This window comes from Tauraco erythrolophus, chromosome 12 (assembly GCF_009769465.1).
Source record: "Tauraco erythrolophus isolate bTauEry1 chromosome 12, bTauEry1.pri, whole genome shotgun sequence".
NCBI classification, from domain to species: Eukaryota; Metazoa; Chordata; class Aves; order Musophagiformes; family Musophagidae; genus Tauraco; species Tauraco erythrolophus.
The window spans coordinates 3,140,784-3,154,056 of NC_141476.1; the positions used below are offsets into that span (position 1 = coordinate 3,140,784).

Genomic DNA, 13,273 nt, shown 5'->3' on the forward strand with positions numbered 1-13,273 from the left:
TAAAAGGTACCATCTCATTCAGACCTAGTTTGAGGCTTGCTGATGCCGTTGAAAGTCTTTCTACTGAATTCAATGGGCTTTGGGTTGGTACATATGATTCCTTTTATTTAAGTTTCTCGTTTCTGGAGAAAATAGTATAGTAAACTTCATATAATGCATTGTATGACACTCCCTGTCATACAAACAAGTGCAAAAAGTAAACAAATAGCTTTTATTTAATTGAAAGAGGTGGGTTTTTTTACAGGTTACATTGAAGAACTGAGATAAATAATATAATAATAATAATTTCAAGTCTCTTCTCTCAGGTATAAAAGCTTGGCACAGGTCTTTCATGTTTGACATACCGTTACACTGGAGTTTCAATAAGAACTACTGCTTGTGAAAAAATTGAGACCACTCTTCTTACAAATGTTTGACATCACTCCATTTAATTAATGCATGTACATTTATCCATTAATTCCAAAGCTTGTTTTTAAAAATTTATGTAATATTTGATACTTCGTGATTTCTTAATAGACGACTTCTATCTCCCTCCCCCATCCCCACTATTTTTCTTTACCTGGAATGTTGGTCGTGGTGAAGTATTAATATAAGATCTACATACTGTTTGTTTTTAAAAGTCCATGGTTGAACATTGCTTTAATCATCAAGGAAAAGGGCATGTAAGAACAGAAAGCAATAGCAGGATCCCAGATGCCAATATATGGTTTACCCTTTGGGACAATTTTATTCCTCCAGAGTTTAAACCTGTAAAAATATAAGCATATGAATTTTTCTGACAAAAGTAAATGTGTGGCAAAAGAATGTTTTTCTATGCATTCTAGCATAACAGTAATCTTTGTTCTATTTTCAAAATGAGACGTTATCTGCGAATGTTATTTCTATTCGTTTATTTTTTAAGTTGAAGCATCAGTTCCATGGATCATGGTTTTGAATCAGCTTCCCAACCTCACTGTTAATATCTGTTTTCAGGAGGGTTTTGGCTAGTTTGCTCCATTTGTACATGAATAATAAGAATAATAAGATATTATAACAGAGGAGGCCACGAAGATGATCCAAGGGCTGGAGCACCTCTACTATGAAGACAGGCTGAGAGAGTTGGGGCTGTTCAGCCTGGAGAAGAGAAGGCTCTGGGGTGATGTTATTGCAGCTTTCCAGTACCTAAAGGGGCTACAGGAAAGCTGGAGAGGGACTTTTTACAAGGGCGTGTAGTGACAGGACAAGAGGCAATGGCTTTAAACTGAAAGAGGGCAGATTTAGATCGGATATAAGCAAGAAATTTTTCACTCTGAGGATGGTGAGGCACTGGCACAGGTTGCCCAGAGAAGCTGTGGCTGCCCCATCCCTGGAAGTGTTCAAGGCCAGGTTGGATGAGGCTTTGAGCAACCTGGTGTAGTGGAGGGTGTCCATCCCATGGCAGGGGGGTTGGAACTGGATGACCTTTAAGGTCCCTTCCAACCCAAACCATTCTGTGATTCTATGATTCTACGATATTTATGAGGGCAGAGACTGGACTCTGGGCAGCCCCACCCCAACCGTGGAGCAGGGCTGAGGTTGTCTGTCTCAGCAGCAGCAGCAGCTCCAGAGCAGATTAAGAGCCATGTCACACTAAATATAAAGCCACATCCAGGTGTTCTGCTAAATACTTTCTCCTCTGATGAAAGTGAGAGTAATGGAGACTCATCCACACGTACCCAGCATCACAAAGCAACAGGAGGGGTACCACCTATGGTAATGGAAAGTCTGTTAATCTACTGCCCTTCTTAGAGGCACACAGAATTCTTATTGTGCATAACATTCAGAGGGAAAAAAAAATCATCTCACGTACTTGATATTTTTGGAATCCTAATTTCCTCACTGCTGCTGCCATCCCCACCATCACTGACTGTTCTGATTTCTATGAGATAATCTTCTTCAAATGGTACCAGAAGCTCAGCTGAAGTGTTGTTTGTCTCCAATACATGTGCTTTGCTATGTCTGTTTTGTCTATACAAAATCTAAGTGAAAACAGATTAGAAAAGAGGTTGTTTTTTTTTTTTTTTTTTAAGTTTTAATAGATACTTTTGAATGAGAATATCTTCCATCATGTCCTAAACTTTTCAGAGCACTATCAGGATTCTGCAGAGTATTAAGCTTAATTCAAAACATAGAAATGTATTCTGCAGAATTTTGTGGTGGAGACCACAGTGGGTATGTATTCCACCTGCATTTTGCAGGACAGTCTTGGTCTGCAAGAACTGAGGCTCACTTTGAAAGCTGGGTTATGAAATCCTTATTGAATACACTTACACTCTTCTGTAAGTATGGAAGTTAGACACACCCTTAAAGAAAAATTCAGTCTGTAACAGCTCTTATATCCAGAATTGGATCTGGAATTCGTCTGTCACTTCAGGAACTGAAGTTTTAGGCTTTTTTTAAAAAAAAATTTGCCTTTTTGTGGAGAGCAGTTACAGTCAAATAGAAATGTTCACATTGACCTCTGAGTAAAATTACCACTGCTAATGAAAACGTGGGGCATTGCATAGCTGTATGTTTTTAAAGACTTCAAGAAAGGACAGAAATTTGGATAGTAGTATCTGGGTTTCCACTTAGGAAGCACATTGCTACAACTGAAGATGATGGATCCAGTGCTTGGTTGCACTTAGGTCTTTTTGCTAATGTGTCATCAGAGCAAGGTGCATAGCAGCAGGGATCCTACAGGCTATGATCAGCTTTCTGGCTCCAACAAGCCTTTCTTCTTTGCTAGCACAGCAATGACAGTGTTTGACTCCTCTTGCTTGACAATCTTTTGGCATATTTATGCCAAAAAGAGCAACTGAAGAACCAGGAGAAACAGGGATCATAAAATAAATACCACAGCAAGTACTTAAAGCACTGGTTCCACATCAAAATATACTAAGTGTGGCGTAGAAGCAGGTGGGTTAGACACAAAGGAAAAAAAGCTTAATAGTTTAGTTTAAACTTTTTCCCCAGTGTGTGGAGTTACTGGAACACACTCACTAGGGTGTAAAAGAATACAATCTTAAGAAAAATTGCATGGTGGGTGGTTTTTGGTGTCCTTTTCCTCCCTAGGCATAAATAACTGTGTAGACATTAAAATGCCTAGCAACATGAAGATCTTGATCCTGAGAACCTTTTCTCATGCAAGCAATCTCCACCTCCATTTTTACAGTCCTTCAGGAGTAAAAAAGTCTTTCTTTACGTCTTTTAGGGTCAGAACCACTGCAAACAAACTTTAAGCTAAATTTGCCTTTCCTTAAAAAATACATTTATGGAAGTGCTTTTTACTTCAATCACATTGATCGTATCTTCCTACCTGTTTTCAAAGGTCCATTTCTGGATTGTCAGAATGAGAACTTTTAAATGTGTTTTATACCTGACTTTAATGTTTAAGAGACTGCTCTCTACTTCTTACATACGTGCGAAACTCCTTCACCAAAAAGATGTGAATGCAAGAATCTTAGGTGAGTAAGATTACAAGGGAAATGGGACAAGAGAGATCCAGCATTGGGGACAGAAAATTCCTGTGTTGAGATGAAGAGGTTCTACTCTGAATGAACACAGCCATTCTTCCATTGGTACAAATGTCAGCCAACCACCCCCATAACTGCAGAAAAGTCACTGTTTTCCAGGTAATGAGCAGCTGCATTTCAACAAGTCACTGTTTGTGCCTCTATTATAAATAACACGTTTGAATAACAAGATAAAGAAATGACTTACTTTGTAGCCTAGCACCTCTGATTCATTCTCCATTGTTTTCACATGCTCCCAGTTCAAGCAGATTTTGGAATTTGTCAGCTTCCAGGCGATGTTTGCCGGGGGCTGGCTCGGTGCTTTAAAAAAAAGATGATGCTAATCACAAGATACAACTGAATATTAATTTGCATTGTGTAATTGAATGAGCTGCTGACATGGAAGTAACAAATGCATGGGTGATTCAAATCTAAGAGTAAAAAACATTTTCCAGTCCATCATTGCTCTTATATTAGTCAGAATAAAGATCTATTCATAACACAAAACCACTTACTGTGAGAGTTCATTTTTGAAATTAGGAAAAGCCTGACTATGTCTGACAGTTCAAGTTATATTTGATAGATTTTGTTTGAGTACTGTGTTCCTATCTGTATTTTAATGTACTAGAGAATGTTTTGCTGTATGGATTTCAGAAAAAGCTAAAACTAAGAGCAGAATACAAAAGACAAGATTTTCATCAGCCATGAGTATAGGTTACAAAGAGCTACACATTAAAGTCTCCATGTGATCCATCATGAAACATTGTAGGATTTTATAAATTCTCAGCACAATAGGCTGAGTAGCTTTTCAAAGGCTTTTCATGCCTAAGTGCAAGGACTTTGAAAATTTGCCTACAAGTGACTGGAATCGAATCCTGTGTGAACATGTGAAGTTGAAGCTGTGCCTTTGAACTGCATCTCAGATTTAGAATAACACATTATCTCCTCCATGGTGCATTCTCCTGGACCCTGCCTGGGAGGACGGTGCTAGGGGTGTTAGAGGAAAGGAGGTCTTGAACAGAATTAAGTAAAAGGAGGAGAGGTTTGGAGCAACAGGTTGTGTGTCCCAGATCTGACTTTAAAACGCTTAACCTCTGGGATCCTTCTTTTCTCCCTACAGTTCCTACATATTGAGGATTAATGCATGCAACTTGGAAGGTGCTGTTGATTTGGTAATATTCAACAATTTCTTTCATTTCCCATGGAGACAGAATAAAGTGATGGTGCCTGTTGTTTCATATCTATCTGCTTCATGACTGTGGAGAAGTTTAATCTCACTAGAAGGGAAAGGAGGTGTTAGTGGACCATCCAGGTGAATATAAGCAGATGTCCTTCCATGAGCCATACTGTCAGTGTTGGAAAAAGATTCATTTTCTTTTTGAAGGCATTTGTGTATGTTCACATAGATAAAACTGAAAATTTACTTAAATACTGTTTGTGGCTTTCAGCAAATATTTTATATAAGGAAGTTGATAACAAAAAAGTCACAAGAGGCAAAACGTCAAATATTTAACTGACTGTGTACTCTGAAAAGTCTTGGAAGTATTCAAAATTGGTGAATACTGCCTTATTCAAAGCTTTTTAGCACAGTACCTAAAACCATATTAGTTCATAGTCTTTTGGCTTAAAAACCACCACAGAATGATTTTCAAAACACAATTATCTGGTTTTGCTGCACAGCCAGGGACCAGAATAGGTGGTAACATAACACTTCCCCAGATCCATAGTAATACCTGCAAGCAAAACCACTGGGAACCGTTCTTCAGATGTAAGATTAACAGATTATTTCCACAGCTAGCTTCTCATAATCAATATTGTCAAGAATACTAGAAGTTCTAAGTATATGCCCAAGTATATGTTTGAGTTTATTAAGTTAGTAACATTGCTCTCATGTTTTAGGTAACACTTGGCTTTGTTGCCATATTGAGCTGAGGTTTGATCTTTGCAAAGTATTTCTAATACCTTTATCTGTTATGTATGTATTTGTAACAAAAAAAAAAAAAAGAAAAAGCAAATAAATCTCTTTAAAGAAAGTAAAGAAACAGAAGAGCTGAGCTCCACAATAGCTTCACAGTAATGGAGCATGGAAGGAAGACATCATTTCCACTTTCCTAAGTAGTTTAAACTTAAACCAGGCTATCAACTTAGACCTTAAATTGGTCTTAGATAAGTTGGTTTCAATCAGAATCGCACCTCTTTGGCAGGGGGACTATTTTAGTTTTGCTTAGTCTCTACAGTAATGGCATACACAGGACACTGTAGGAATCTTGGACACTGAGTAGGAAAACAGAGCTACTACCTTGGAGCTGAAGCATTGTTTATATTCTCTTGACATATTATCTCTACTCATATTGAAAGTGCTTGCATCTTTCAGAGAGTAGAGTTTAAAATTTTAATATATGTTTTTAAATATTAAAAGAGTTATTTTGACTTTAATTTTTAAATGAACCATTAGCACAGTCCTGAATTTGACAGGAGATTCAATCAATGTAAAACAAAAGCAAATTTATTCCTTCTATGTCTTGTCACTTGACTGCCATGTCTCTAACTTGTCTTTCATACATATGCACGTATGAATATAGAGAATCATTTCCAAAGATGAGTCTATTTTCCATTAACAAATCGCCTGTGAGAAAAATTCTGTTTGAATCCTTAAGAAATATCTTTTCTGGTTTAATTTTGGTTCATGCTATTCACATTAAATGTTAACTTTTATCATGAACTCATTTTACAAATTGGTTCTCGTCTTGCACTTGGAGTAACAGCACGGAACAGCACAGAGGCAAGAGGAAAATCGGTGAAAGACAGGAGAAATATTTCCCTTTTTGTGCAAAAGGACTGACCAATTGTTTACTGGGAAAACATAGTCCAAGGAAAATATGTAAAAAATGGAATGCTTAAACAATAATGAGTTTTGAGCACTCTGGTACATAGCAGATTACCAAGATTTCCTGCTTTGTGACAATTTTGCTCTTAGTAAACATTCTTAGTAAATTCTTAGTAACATTCTCTTAGTAAATCCATAATTTATGGATTCAATCCTGCACGATGGTGCTCAGTGATTCCTTATTACCTTGGAGGATGGGCCTATGAAACATTGGATTCATGAAGCTACTTCTCACAAACAGAATAGCACATGGTTTTGCTTCTATAGTTGCAGAAAATTAAAACAATCGATGACTAAATATTATTTATATAAACGTATCACACCTGCTGCTCTCTGTAGTGCATAATTTAGAGGTTTGATATTGCAACATTTAGCAGCGATGGGTCACGGGGAGCTGAAATGTCACTATCACACTTGGGAGTTTGCAACATTTGTTATACAAAATTGAATACTCACGTGATTTTTTAGTGGTGACATTTACCGGGGTGCTGGAGGGCCCCGTCCCTGCAGTGTTGTAAGCTCGAACTGTTGCAAAATACACTGTGTTAGCTTTTAGTCCTGTGATATTTTTGGCTGTTACGTTCCCATTGACTCTGACTTTACCAGCTGTGCTTTCCTTGGGATCATCAGTCCAATATAAAACCTGAAAAGGGAGAACAAAGAACAGGCAATTCATTGTTTTCCATCAATTACAGATTTGGCTGAGAAGCAGACACACTGACAATGAAGATTTCAAGGAATACAGGGTTTTTCACATTCAAAAGTAGCAGGAAATAAAACTAAGCATGAATATTTATAGAGAAGAAATAAAATTTCAGAGACCGAATACCAATTAAGGAAGAAAATGAAATCCTTAACTTTATAGATGCCCAAAAGGAAACCTTTGGTAAGGTGAGAAATTTTAAAAGCTTGTTTGTTTTTATGGTTCAAACATATTTAAAAAACTTTAAAAGATGTAAAGAAACATTCATCTCAGTCATCTAAGAGGTTTTTTAATTATTTTGTATCCTGCCTCTAGTTTTGATTCAGTGATAGCTATTTAGACCTGAATTTTTTTTCAGTAAGTCATTGATTTAGGAAGGTTTGTGTACTGTACATGACTCTTATTACCTTTATTTATATATTTGTAATAATAGGATAGAATTTAAAGTATTTCTGGCTTGGTTTTACTCTTGGTTTATCTTATCCAAAAAAAAAAAAAAGAGTAAGAAATTGTTTCATTGTGCAAGTAAAATGCCCAGGAATCATATCTGAGGTTATTGCAAAGTATCTCAGATATTAATACTAAAATCTGCCCTTTCCCCAACCTCTGCTGGAAGCACCTCTGGTCTACCCTGTGGATGTCAGATGCAGTTGATGTGGGGTTTCTGCTCCCACCGGATGCTGGAGACCAGGGCGAAGCCAGAAGCAGCACAGCTGGGTGAGTGCCCCCGGGGTCTGGCAGCACCCATGTGTCCTCATCCCCCCCCTGCTCAGACCCTCAACTGCCCAGCCCTGGATCCAGCCCTGGCCCTGGTGCTGTGACACCAGCAATGCACTCCAGTGCACAGGGCAGAAAACCTGTCAGTTGTCAGTAAACGAGCAGGTATTCAATTCCCAGAGCCTCAAGTTGTGCCGGGGAGGTTTAGATTGGATATTGGGAAAAATTTCTTCACCAAAAGGGTTGTCAAATGTTGGAACAGGCTGCCCAGGGAAGTGGTGGCGTCGCCATCCCTGGTGGTATTTAGAAGATGTTTAGATGTGGTGCTTAGGGACACGGTTTAGTGGTGGACTTGGCAGTGCTGGGTTAACGGTGAAACTCGATCTTAAAGGTCTTTTCCAACCTAAATGATTCTGTGCTTCTAAGAGGAGTGAGAAGCCAAAAGCCTTTCAAATACACTGCAGCACAAGCTTTGGATAGCAATGAAGTGCATTTATCTCAATTTCTTCTATAAGCAATGCTATGGGTCATGTTCATGCCCCTAAACTATCCGAGTGCCCCATCCTGCTCAGACAGCGTTACAGCTGTGTAAGAAGAGGAGGATCAGCTTTGTTTTGTGGAATCAAGCAACAGTCCTTTTAGAGCAGCCATCACGAATGATGAATCTTGAGGTTTTAATTTACCTTGCAAAAAGTGTGGGGCAGAGCTGCAGTCCTGGTCTGTAAATGCTTGGGATTATCTCAGGTGAAATGTCACTAATGAGAGTCGGGCGAAGAGCTCCATTGTCTGTTGACTTGGAAGCAAGGGAGGAGGAACCCGAACACAAACACGGCTGGGGAAGGGACACCTGGATGGTGTCAGACCCCAGCACCAGCCGCCTCACCTCGTAGCCCAGCACCCTGCCCGTGTGCCTGTTCCACGCGATGGGCTGCCAGGAGACCTCCACCTCCGCCGCCGAAACGCTCAGTGCCGAAGCCCCCACTGGTGCTGCCTGCGGCTCTGGGGATGGGAGAAAACACAGCTGGTGGAACGTTTGGTTATCAAAAGGCTGTTATGTTAGCAACTGAGGGAGATCCAAGAAAAGAGAGAAAGATTCTGGGGAGAAGCAGACAGCAGAGGCTCAGGAAACCTGGTGTGAACCTCTAGCTTTGCCACTCATTTATTGTGGAAAATCAGCAAAACTATAATTTTTCAAAATTGGTCGTTAGCCATAAGTTGGGACAAAATCAGAGGACAGCAGCTGCACTGAGTGGTCTGAAAAGCTAAACCCTCTGAGAGCTGCTCTGTTTTGAATGTCTCCTGATTTTTCACAGCCCACTCAGTGGGAGCTCCCTGGGGACTACAAACACGATGTCTACTTAAAGCGATTCTGAAAATCTGCCTCTTGCTTTTTTTTTACTTCAATTTCCCGTCTTCTGTCTCCTGTCTCTTGTCAATCTTCAATGAGCAGCGTTGAGCATGCTCCTTAATACCCCTGTGGAGATCTGTCTGAGCATATCTGGGAGCTACTGATGCTACACAACCATTACTAATAAGAGTAACACACGTTACCGTCTTCTCCTGAGTAGACAATGGATATGGAGCTGAGAGTCCCTTCTCCTTCATTGTTGTAGACACCAACTTTCACTTCGAAAGGAGAGAGAGGTGTAATGCTCTCGTTCCTGTAAACATATTTGCTTGCTTCCACTGAAGCCACCACTGCTTTTGTCCAGGTTGTTGAGCCAAGAGGACGAAACACAATGATGTAGCCAAAACCGTCCCCGTTTTGTAGTTCCTCTGGAACAGGCTGTGGTGACAAGGCAGTCAGTCAATAAGCATTTGCAAGTATACACTGTTTTAATTGAATCTTCATTCTCTGAGTGTATTTTAGTGTTATTGATTTAGTTGACTGTGCCTTAGAGAAGATAATAATGTTTGCTCCATCAGTCAATGTAATATTGAAATAAAAATCAAAATAATAAATCTATTGAGGCAATCAATTTAGAAACAAAAGATCTGATCAGCTCCATTAAAGTCATTCTCTTTCAGGCATGAAGTTTTCAAAATTAAAAGCATTTCACTCAGCACTGGTTGTAGCTGATTTTTTTTTCCCAAGGGGTATAGGAATGTTAATTTTAAATAAATGATTTTTAAAAGAAAAAAAAAAGTCAGGAAAGAAGCAAATGTATACACAGAAGTGTGAGTCAGCTGTATAATTGCCTGCATATAAGTACAGTACTTAAGTAACTTTTTAGCACAACTAGAAGTCTCAAGTTCATGAACGTATTCTTATTTAAGTTTGTTTAGAACAGAAATGTTATTGCAAGTCAACATGGCAAAATTAATGTTTCTATTAATAGAATCTCGTGTCTAGATATGTATTAATGACTCATACTGAACAGGCAGTTACATCAGCACTGAATCCAGCATGAACTTTTTTGTTTTCCTGGGATAAAAATACTTCTACATCAGCTCCTCAAAGCAAGAGAAAGTTTATGGAACAAGAAAAGATCAGTAGTACACAGAGGAAGGAACCATTTCTCAGCAAAACTTCATTTATTTTAGGTGCTTGCTTCAAAATAAGGTGCACGGACAAGCAGCCATGAAAAATGGTGCAAAAAAAGAGAGAAAAACATGGGGACAGAACCACAGCCCTGATGATCGTTCCTGGCTCCAAGCTCCTCTCCTGCAGAGAAACTCCTGGAGCACTAACGGTGTGAGAAGATGGGGAAAAAAAAAAAAAAATCAGGAAGTACATCAGAAGATTTCAGGGCACTTTTTCTATTCTTTTCTTCATGAATTGCTTCTAAGTCTGATAATAACCCTGGCCTGGCATGTATTGCAGATGTGTCTTTCCTTAAGTGTTTTGCAAACACTAATTCCCCAATATGCCTCCTTCTATCTCTTTTCCAGTCCTGAGAGAGTTAAGTGTGAGTAACGACGGTGCACTGGGGATTTATAAGAGTTCAAGCTACTTTCTAGAGCATTTAATTTGGTTTTGAGGCTTCTGTGACCTCAGATTTAATCAAGATGTTTAGTGAGTTCATCACAGAAAGCTGCAGAGGCGAGTTCAGTGTTGTTAGCTTGGCATAATTAGTATTTCTTCTGACTATTTTTCCGGACACACTATGGAGTCCAACAGGATAATTTGATTGAGATCTCTCAGGTTGTTTTCGATTTTCATGTTCTGCTCCCAAAGAGTAGATCAGTAGAGAGGAAAATGGAACAAGAATGAAAGATGCATATGGAGAAAAATTTAGTTCAGAAAAATAAAGTTTCACTCTGGAGCATGGAGAGGGGAAACCACTGACAATATTATTTAGTGCAGATTTTTTTTTTCTTTTGACTTCATTTTTTTTTCTATCACTTGCCTTCCTCCTCCAAAAAGCTGGTCAAATGGCACAGTTTTTAGTATACAGCAGAACACAGATAACTCAGCTGATGAATAACATCAATTTTAGTTTAATTCCTTTTCATAGAATCATAGAATGGTTTGGGTTGGAAGAGACCTCAAAGATCATCCAGTTCCAACCCCCCTGCCATGGGCAGGGACACCCTCCACTACACCAGGTTGCTCAAAGCCTCATCCAACCTGGCCTTGAACACTTCCAGGGAACACTTTTCCAGGGAACACTTTTCCTTTCCTTTTAATCTGTATACAGGACCTTGGTTATTTCTTTGGGGGAAAAAAAAAATGAAGTCAAGGGAGAGGAGAGACTGCTTTCCTTAAGCTGAACTAGAAGACTTTTTTTTTTTTTTCCCATGAAGAAATATTTTCTATGACTTATGAAGGCAGCACTGTGTTTTGGAGAGCCCATCCCAAATTAGGAACTAAACATAGGTCATCTTGTGCAGCCTCTGAGACAGTTACACCTGATAGTAACATACATGGCAGGGCTTCTAATGGCATGGGGTAGCTCCTACTTCAGTCAGATGTCCTCAAAGCTGGAGGAAAGATTTAATTAGGTGAGTCCTGTTAACTTCAGATGTGTTTTTTAGCACCAATAAAAAACTCAGAGGGTAGGAGCTGTGTTTTGGGGAGTTTTTCCATAGGGGCTGGAGTACTGGCCAAGCCCCTGCCCCATCACTGCATGGGCTCTGCAAGAGGCTGCCTGCCTTCCTCGTGATTCCCGTGGGAAGGCTGCAGGGTGGCTGGAGAAGGAGGGCTTCCTTAAGTTCCCGTTGCAACTTGTAGTATGGTATTAACTGTTCTGGAAACGTATATTCTCTCCTCTCGCTGGAGTGCTGGAGAATTAAAGGGCTCATCTCCTTTAACGCATAATAGGATATGTCTTGTCAGCACAGTGTTCCAGAATAAAAAACATGTAAACAAAAGTATGAAAAATGTTAATGCAGAAAATGGCCAAGCAGATTAGTGTGTTAAGCACCTCCTGTACAATGGAGATAAGAGGGTTATACAGACTTCTAAACATCTTTATAATATGCCTCTTAAACTGTTTATTTTTATAAATTGTTTGCTATAACACAGAAAACTTGCTATATATCTTACAGGCTGTTTTCCCTCCAGAGGCAGGATGAAATCCAGGCTCAGCTAAAGCCAATGACCAAAAGCCTTTGGATTTCAGCAGGGCTGTGATTTCACCCATGGACTCTGCTTAGGTTAATTGAGCTACCAGTTACCTCCCACGTGATGACCAGCTCAGAACGGCTCCCTCCTCCTCCGCTGATGTTCGTTGGAGCCACGACAGGAACTGGAGAAGAAAAGATGTTGGTACTTGCAACTACCCACTGGTATTGCTGAAGGTCTTGTCACCTGGATGAGTAGAGCTTTTCCTAGCTCACATGCAGCTATTCTGCCTTTCAACACGTAGAACAGGGACTGTATTATATGACAGTACGTTTTACATGAACCGAAATTATGTTTACACGTTTTCAAGTTTCTAAGGCTGAAGCCACAGATGTATTTAATACATGAGTACTCTGGTTCAAAAAATTAATTAAAGAAGCTAGTAGCATCAAGTATCTGACATTATTATGCCTCATCAACTAATTGGCAAAATGATGTTCCATTCAGACTGTAGCTGCAACACTACTGATTTACTAATTATGCATTTGTTCGGTAAACATGTTGTTGGAGCAATATATTAATTTTTTAATTGGCTGTATGCTTTTCTTAGGAAATTCAAAACTCATAATTTGCTTTTCTCCTTCTCTCAAGATGGTAAGTGTCCAAAAGTTCTTTGATTAGACCTTGATTTCCCCAGCATTGCCCCAGGTGCATGACACCATAGGTCAAGCAACACGCTGGTCTACCAGCTCTTGGTTGAGAGACAAAGAAAACATCAGCATTTCTTGCCTCTTGCTCTATATTTCCAGCAACACACCCACTCCATTAGCCTACAAATTTTGACAGTTTTGGGGAACTGCATTGTGATGGAACGGATGGAATTTAGACAGACTAGCCTTGCTCTTATTGTATAGTTCACTATAGATCCACTTGCAAGGATGATATCA

At 39.3% G+C, this 13,273-nt stretch overlaps 1 protein-coding gene across 1 annotated transcript in view; it reads right to left on the reverse strand.

Annotated features, from left to right (window-relative positions):
- Positions 1–646: 646 nt before the first annotated feature.
- CNTN6 (contactin 6) overlaps positions 647–13,273 on the reverse strand; it is an 88,868-nt gene continuing 76,241 nt past the window's right edge. Inside the window, exons 15-21 of the mRNA XM_086619314.1 lie at positions 12,440–12,510; positions 9,371–9,605; positions 8,703–8,818; positions 6,856–7,042; positions 3,721–3,833; positions 1,829–1,997; positions 647–747 (exon numbers count right to left, since the gene is read on the reverse strand). Coding sequence (XP_086475440.1) covers positions 647–747; positions 1,829–1,997; positions 3,721–3,833; positions 6,856–7,042; positions 8,703–8,818; positions 9,371–9,605; positions 12,440–12,510 — 992 coding nt within the window. The remainder of the gene's footprint in view (positions 748–1,828; positions 1,998–3,720; positions 3,834–6,855; positions 7,043–8,702; positions 8,819–9,370; positions 9,606–12,439; positions 12,511–13,273) is intronic.